Source organism: Mandrillus leucophaeus, unplaced genomic scaffold (genome assembly GCF_000951045.1).
Source record: "Mandrillus leucophaeus isolate KB7577 unplaced genomic scaffold, Mleu.le_1.0 Scaffold257, whole genome shotgun sequence".
Taxonomy (NCBI): domain Eukaryota; kingdom Metazoa; phylum Chordata; class Mammalia; order Primates; family Cercopithecidae; genus Mandrillus; species Mandrillus leucophaeus.
In genome coordinates, this window is record NW_012102665.1 from 1,698,728 (window position 1) to 1,707,305 (window position 8,578).

The window sequence follows — 8,578 nt, forward strand, 5'->3', positions numbered from 1 at the left end:
ACCTGGATTTTATTTTTTTATTGGTTCAATTAGGGTTTCTGGTCAGTGTCTCCCAAAGCTCCCACCCCATAAGACTTCAGGGGCTTCTTTGACATCTGAGCTCCTTATACCCTCCCTGGGAAGGTCACCACCCTTCTCAGATTCTCATCTTGAGCGCCAGTTGAAGAACCTGGAGGTAGAATGCCACCATCTATAGCCTATCTCAGGGTAGCCTTTTACCAACTTTTCTCTTCGAAGGTCTCAAAAATAGATGCTTTCTTTACAGGATGCAAAGCTCATCCAATATTTGGGATGAATCCTTAAAAAATTTGAAGGTTCCCTTACAGAAGCCACTATACATAAGTATCTTATAAAAGAAGGCCATCCAGAGTTTTAAGGCATATTTGCAGGGAAAAACCCATTTTTGTGAAAACGTATAATCTGGTTGCAGTGTTCGATATTCACATTCACAGATGGTGGCTCTGTTGCAGTCACCCACAGGTTCTTCCTGCCCACTGCACAGACACTGAGACTATGGTAGTGCAGTAAATAAGTAGTTTAGTCTGGGTTTGGTGGCTCATGCCTGTAATCCTAGCACTTTGGGAGGCTGAGGCGGGTGAATCACTTGAGCCCAGGAGTTCAAGACTAGCCTGGGCAGCATGGCAAAACCCCATCTCTTCTAAAAATACACACACGCACACACACACACACAAATTAGCTGGGTGTGGTGGCACACACCTATAATCCCAGCTACTCGGGAGGCTGAGGCATGAGAATCGCTTGAACCTGGGAGGCAGAGGTTGCAGTGAGCTGACATGGTGCCATTGCACTCCAGCCTGAGTGACAGAGTGAGACTGTGTCTCAAAAAAAAAAAAAAAAAGAGTTTAATTAACTTAATTAACGTAAGGCTGGCCACTGAGATGGAATTGTTACTCAAAGCAGTCTCTCTGAATCTCAGAGGTCAGGGTTTTTATGGACAGTACTGTGGGCAGGGAGCTGGGGAACAGGAGGTGCTGATTGGTTGGGATGAAATCACAGGGGCGTGGAAAATGGTCCTTGTGTACTGAGCCTGCTTCTGGGTGGGGTCATAGGATCAGTTGAGTCACGAAATACGAGTCCCGGCAGCGTCAGTCAGGTGGGGTAAATCAGTTGCCCGAAAGTCTGAAAAATACCTGCAAAGATCAATCTTAGGGTCTCCAATAGTGACGTTATCTATAGGAGAAATTGAGGGAAGTCACAAATCTTTGTTACCTCTGGCCACGTGACTCCTGAGCAATAAGGGATTATAGAAACTACATTCAGCAGAATTCAAGCCCCTCCCCTAATCCTAATCTCGAAACCTTTCATTAGTTTTCAAAGGTGGTTTCGGCCTCAGAACAGGGAGGAGACTATTATCATTCTTGCTTCAAAGTTAAACTATAAACTGGCCTGGCACAGTGGCTCACGTCTGTAATCCCAGCACTTTGGGAGGTTGAGGCAGGTGGTTCATTTGAGGTCAGGAGTTTGAGACCAACCTGGCCAACATGGCGAAAACCCATCTCTACTAAAAAAAATGTACAAAAATTAGCTGGACATGGTGATGGGTGCCTGCAATCCCAGCTACTTGGGAGGCTGAGGCATGAGAATCACTTGAACCCAGGAGGCAGAGGTTGCAGTAAGCCCAGATCACACCACTACACTCCAACCTGGGTGGCAGAGGGAGACCCCTTTTCAAAAACAAAACCAACCGAACAAACAAAAACCTATAAACTAAATTCCTCCCGAAGTTAGCTTGGCCTATATCCAGGAATGACCAAGGACAGCTTGGCAGTCAGAAGAAAGACGGAGTCAACTATGTCAGATTTGGGTTACCATTATAATTTTGCAAAGGTGGTTTCAGTGTCAGATCCTGGCCTCCGGGTCCAATGTGGAAGGAATTCCTTGGATCTTTGAAGCACATTGTCCATGAATATTCACTTATTTTGTGGAACAGCAGAGTAGAAAAGTGATGAATTAACACCAAAAGCAACACGTTACAGGGGTCTTATGACCTGTTGATTTTTAAGGTCAAGGAGGGGTGGTAGGGAATCCTAGGAGTCAAATTACACTTAAATAATGCTGAATTTTCCATTATGTCTCCTACCTTAACACACATCATTCTCATGGATTCCCATTTGATGATTTCTAGAATGTTAACGAAACTGTCACCTTGGTGAGAAGATCATTCTAATAGCTTTATTCTGGCATATGGAGGTATGGAGAGCTTGAAGGAGTTGGAAAGGTCAGTTTTTCCTTGTTAGTAATCTGGCATATTATTGTAAAAGTATAAGACAATTAATTTGGAAATGTAGATAGGATTGTGTAACTCATTAGTTCTTAATAGAGAGAGGTGTGATACCTGTATTATTAGGGAACATAACTGAATTCTCTTCCTTTTCCCTGTAGGTGCCCAGCTAAGACCAGGATGCCATCACCCTACCCAGGGCTCTGCAGTTTTCTCATGGTGAACCCTTGATGGATTTGTTGTTGCTTGAGAAATGGCTATGATCGAAGTGGGATTTGAAAGACAGAATTTTCATCCGTTAAAGAGGAAGAGTGCATTGCTGTTGAAACTCATAGCTGTTGTCTTTGCTGTGCTTCTATTTTGTGAATTTTTAATCTATTACTTAGTGATCTTTCAGTGTAATTGGCCTGAAGTGAAAACCACAGCCTATGATGGTGAACAGGCCTCACGTGAGCCTGTGCTCAAAGCCATGTTTTTGGCTGACACCCATTTGCTTGGGGAATTCTTAGGCCACTGGCTGGACAAATTACGAAGGTAAGAGGTAAAATCAGGAATCTTTCTAAAATTCTGTAGGCAAAATGGTATAGCTCTCTCCTCATAGGCAAGACTTAATGGCTTTAGGTTACTCTTAGTTATTTTCCTCTTAAAGGAGGACATTTAGGGACATTTGGCTTTTTCCTTGAATTTACCATTTACTGAGGATGTATACAGGGCCCCATAATTTGGGAGTCGGATCTGGGCCACGTCGCTTTGTGACTTTGGACAAGTTGTTAGGGCCCCTCTGAGCCCCTGCCTCCTTGTTTGTAACTGGGTGAAGACAAGAAACATCACAAGATGTGCCACGCAATGACAAGAAGATGCCACGCGATGCCTGGTACCGGGACTGGTCCCCTGGGCAGGGAGGACACAGATCTGGGCTGATGGTCCCATCTCACCTTCACTGTGTGTAACTTTGAGCCTGTTGGGTTTCAGCCTCCTCTAGACAGCGGAGGAGCAGAGCAGATGTGTGGCTGTCACCCTAGGGAAGGGTCAGGTCCCATCTTTCCTACTCACACCTGCCCCTGCAGGGTCCTTTGGTTTTTTTTCACCAGGAAGCTTTTTAAACAAATTATTTTTAGGCCGGGCGCAGTGGCTCACGCCTGGAATCCCAGCATTTTGGGAGGCCAAGGCAGGCGGATCACCTGAGGTCAGGAGTTCAAGACCAGCCTGGCCAACATGGTACAACTCCATCTCTACTAAAAATAGAAAAATTAGCCGAGCATGGTGCCGGGTGCCCTCAATCTCAGCTACTTGGGAGGCTGAGATAGGAAAATCGCTTCAACCTGGGAGGCGGAGGTTGCAGTGAGCTGAGATTGCGCCACTGCACTCCAGCCTGGGCAACAGAGCAAGACTCCATCTGAAAACAAAAACAAAAACAAAAGAATAAAGAATAATGGAGCAGCTGTACCTTTTTACTAAGAGTTTTAACCAAAGGAGGCGTGAGCTCAAGAAGGGCCGGTGCAGGGCCTGCAGTGTCTTGGTCTTACAAATCGATCCTGATTGATGTCTGGTCTCTCCAAGTAGCCTTCCGTGCATTCTTCCTGCTGCTGTTTCTAGATTTTTACTTTCTGTGGTGAATAAATCAAGAGAAACTGAGAAGCTGGGTGCAGTGCTTCACGCCTGTAATCCCAGCACTTTAGGAGGTGGAGGTGGAGGTGAAGGATTGCTTGAGGCCAGGAATTTGAGACCAGCCTGGGCCACGTGGCAAGACCTCATTTCTACAAAAAAACAATAAACAAAAACCAAAAAATAGCTAATTTTTGCTATTTATGCCTACTTGTAGTCCTAGTTACTCAGGAGGCTGAGGCAGGAGGATCATTTGAGCTATTCTGAGCACCAGAGTTTGAGCCTCCAGTGAGCTGTGATTATGGCACCGCAGTCCAGCTTGAGTGACAGAGCAAGAGCCTGTCTCTAAGAAAAAGTAAAATAAAATAAGAAAAACAGAGAAATGTGTTTTGAGAGAGATCTTGGGTAAAAAGCCTTTTATGGGTGATTAACATTCAGTGGTTAACTTGAGATCTAAAAATCTTCCTCTGACCAGAAATTACATTGACTGATTAAAGCAAGGTCTAGCTCTGTTGCCCAGGCTGGAGGGCAGTAGTAGGATCATAGCTCACTGCAGCTGCCCAAGTAGCTAGGACAATGGGCTTGTGTCACTACGCCCAGCTAATTTTTACTTTTTTGTAGAGATGGAATTTTGCTGTGTTGCTCATGCTGGTTTTGAACTCTTGGCCTCAAGTGATCCTCCCACCTTGGCCTCCCAAAGCATTGAAATTACAGGTGTGAGCCACTGCACCCAGCCTACTTTCCCCTGTTTCTATATCCCAGGACATAGCATTTCCCTTTTGTAGAGGAGGAGCAGCCAGGAAAATGCCTTAAAAAGGAGGAGAGGTTTAGATTCCTTAGGAAAATGACATAGGCTGGATTTGGTTAGGTTGAAGACGGGGAGGGCTGAGCAAGCACTGAGATTTTTGTGCACCTGCCGTGTGCCTGTGCCATCCTTTACAAACGCTGTCTCATTTAACCCCGTAACTATCCTGTGCAAGTAGGGTTTAAAATCCCCATTTACCGGCCTGGTGTGGTGGCTCACGCCTGGAATCCCAGCACTTTGGGAGGCTGAGGCAGGTGGATCACTGGAGGTCAGAAGTTCAAGACCAGCCTGACGAACATGGAGAAACCCCGTCTCTACTAAATATACAAAATTAGCTGGGTGTGGTGGCACATGCCTATAATCCCAGCTAGGCAGGAGAATCACTTGAACCCGGGAGGTGGAGGTTGCAGTGAGCCGAGATCACGCCATTGCACTCCAGCCTGGGCAACAAGAGGGAAACTCCGTCTCAAAATAAATAAATAAAAAAAATAAAATCTCCATTTACCAATGAAGACACTGGGAATCAGAATAGGCAGTATTTTCAAAGGCACACAGCTTTTCAATGGATTGAGCTGGGATGTTAAGCCATTATCTGTTAGATTGCAGATCCCAGGCTCTTTTTTCTTTTTGAGACGGAGTCTCTCTCTGTCACCCAGGCTAGAGTGCAGTGGCGTGATCTCAGCTCACTGCAACTTCCGCCTGCTGGGTTCAAGCAATTCTCCTGCCTTAGCCTCCCAAGTAGCTGGTACCGCAGGCACCCACCACCATGCACAGCTGACTTTTTGTATTTTTAGTAGAGACAGGGTTTCATGATATTGGCCAGGCTGGTCTCGAACTCCTGACCTCATGATCTGCCCACTTTGGCCTCCCAAAGTGATGGGATTACAGGCATGAACACTACTCCCGGCCTCCAGGCTCTTTTCATTTGCTTGTTTTACCTCGGAGGATTACTTGCATGTCTGAAATCTACAGGATTTCCTGTTTTGATATTGACTAGCCTATTTCTCTTGTCATCTCCCCTCCAACTTGGAAGCAAAGAAGGAAGTTGAATTCCCTTTAAGAAGAAGTGAAAATTAAGCTAGATACAATCATTTCCTCTGTGTGGTACAAAATCAGTCTGCATTGAACATCTTTGGAAGCTGCATTAGGCTCTCTCAGATCCAGTTGTCTTGACTGAGTGATGGCTGCAGGGTGCAGAGTGGGGCCTGTTCCTGCACACCACAGTGTCGGGTGTGTGGGAGGCGTGGCCAGACTCTCCTCTGATACTTAATTCCCACCTTTAATCAGATACGGCCTCTTTGGCCCTTCGAGCCGGGGATGGGAATGCAAGAGTGGGACTCTGGAAGAAGGAGAGTGGAACCATTTAGTTTGCTGTTTAAATGGTGCATGATACAGAAGTAGCCTCCACCCAGGAAAGACTGATGCCTTACTTTTTCCTGTTGGTGTCAAGGGAATGGCAGATGGAGAGAGCCTTCCAGACAGCTCTGTGGTTGCTGCAGCCGGAAGTCGTCTTCATCCTGGGGGATGTCTTTGATGAAGGGAAGTGGAGCACCCCTGAGGTAGGACTCTGTGTTCCAGGTGCCCTCATCCTGCTTTGAGGTCCAGCACAAGTAACCCAGAGAAGCCACGAAGCAATGTCAGCTCGAGTTGGAAATTTTATGGAAGTTGTACTTACTACTGATATTAAAAATGCATAGGCTATCTGGAAGATGCTTAGAATTCATAGGCTATCTAAGATTATTAGAACAACTCAATCTCGGGTTAGGTTGGCTAATCGTAAACATTTGTCTATGTAGGAAATAGGTCGATTAACCAGATATCATTTACTTGGAATACACTGTTTTGTGAACTTCTTGGGAAAGGGAGAAATGGGCAAGATAGATGTTATTTCAGTTGTGACCGAAATTGCAAAATACATATTGAAATGTGCATTTAATTTCACACTCTTATTGAACCACAACATTAGGAGAATTGTGCTACAAAAGGGACTTGCTGTTCTCCTCTGATTTTCTTTTTTCTGAGTGAGAGATGCAGAAGGGGCCCTGGGGACTCGATGTGAGGATCCTCTGCCATCAGAGGGGGCTGAGACCTCCGCCTGGGTATTGGGGTAATGTAAGACTTTCCACAAAGCAAAGAGAAAAGCTCTTCTCACCTTAGTTGTCACAATGTTTTGCTTATTACGTCCTTGGAACAAAACAAATGAAGACATGAACTGTTCTTGCTGCTTAAAAATGTTCAGTCACTAATGGTTTTTGGAAAATATTTAATTTGGGGTGTAGTCTAAAAAACTTCATCACATGCCTATAGTACCAGCACTTTGGAAGCCCAAGGCAGGAGGAGTTTTTTTTTTTTTTGAGATGGAGTTTCGCTCTTGTTGCCTAGGCTGGAGTGCAATGGCGCAATCTCAGCTCACTGCAAACTCTGCCTCCCAGGTTCAAGCGATTCTCCTGCCTCAGCCTCTTGTGTGGTAGGATTACAGGCATGCGTCACCACACCCGTCTAATTTTGTATTTTTAGTAGACATGGGGTTTCTCCATGTTGGTCAGGCTGGTCTCGAACTTCTGACCTCAGGTGACCCACCCACCTCGGCCTCTCAATGTGCTGGGATTACAGGCATGAGCTACTGTGCCTGCCTTTTTTTTTTTTTTTTTTTGGTGGTGGAGGGGATGGAGTCTCACTCTGTCACCCAGGCTGCGGTGCAGTGGTGTGATTTTGGCTCACTACAACCTCCACCTCCTGGGTTCAAGCAATTCTTCCTCCTCAGCCTCCCGACTAGCTGGGATTACAGGCATACACTACTGCTGTCTCTTATACACATCTAGATGTGTATAAGAGACAGCTGGTGGCACATGCCTATAGTACCAGCACTTTGGAAGCCCAAGGCAGGAGGAGTTTTTTTTTTTTTGAGATGGAGTTTCGCTCTTGTTGCCTAGGCTGGAGTGCAATGGCGCAATCTCAGCTCACTGCAAACTCTGCCTCCCAGGTTCAAGCGATTCTCCTGCCTCAGCCTCTTGAGTAGCTGGGATTACAGGCGCCCGTCACCACACCCGTCTAATTTTTGTATTTTTAGTAGACATGGGGTTTCTCCATGTTGGTCAGGCTGGTCTCGAACTTCTGACCTCAGGTGATCCACCTGCCTCAGCCTCCCAAAGTGCTGGGATTACAAGTGCGAGCCACTGTGCCCGGCCGGGAATGCTGCTTTTAAAGATGTTTTCAACCTCGTCTTGGTTGGGACACATGAAGAACTTACTGGACATTTTGTAAGAGCCTGTTCTTATAGCATGCCCAGATCTTAAGCATTTCTCCACCAGGGTCTATGAATGGTCTTCAGGGGATCTTGAAATAATAGGTGCATGAACCAAATATTTTTTGGAATTGCCAGTTACTGTTTTAAGATGGGAGAGGATACCATTTAAAAATTTGGCATCAGGCTGGGCTTGGTGGCTTACGCCTGTAATCCTAGCACTTTGGGAGGCTGAGGCAGGTGGATCACTTGAGGTCAGGAGTTCAAGACCAGCCTGGCCAACATGGTGAAACCTTGTGTCTACTAAAAATATAAAAATTAGCTGGGCATGGTGGCAGGCGCCTGTAATCCCAGCTACTCAGGTGACTGAGGCACAAGGATCACTTGAACCCTGGAGACGGAGGTTCTAGTGAGCCAAGATCATGGCCACTGCACTCCATTCTGGGTGACAGAGTGAGACCCTGTCTCAAAAAAACAACAAAATAAAACGAAAAGTTGGCATCAAATTACATAACAGCAAGTATTAATTGTAGTCTTAAAAAAGACATATTGTGGCCAGGTGCGGTGGCTCATGCCTGTAATCGCAGCACTTTGGGAGGCCAAGGCAGGCGGATTATGAGGTTAGGAGATCGAGACCATCCTGGATAACATGGTGAAAACCTGTCTCTACTAAGAATACAAA

At 45.8% G+C, this 8,578-nt stretch overlaps 1 protein-coding gene across 4 annotated transcripts in view; it reads left to right on the forward strand.

Moving 5' to 3' along the window:
* MPPE1 (metallophosphoesterase 1) overlaps window positions 1-8,578 on the forward strand; it is a 28,113-nt gene that overhangs the window by 5,743 nt on the left and 13,792 nt on the right. For all 4 annotated transcript variants that reach the window (XR_001006460.1, XR_001006461.1, XM_011983924.1 and 1 more), the window contains exons 2-3: window positions 2,404-2,776; window positions 6,103-6,211. Coding sequence is in view for 2 of the 4 variants with exons in the window: in XM_011983924.1 (XP_011839314.1) it covers window positions 2,496-2,776; window positions 6,103-6,211 (390 nt within the window). In the remaining 2 variants the exon portion in view is untranslated. The remainder of the gene's footprint in view (window positions 1-2,403; window positions 2,777-6,102; window positions 6,212-8,578) is intronic.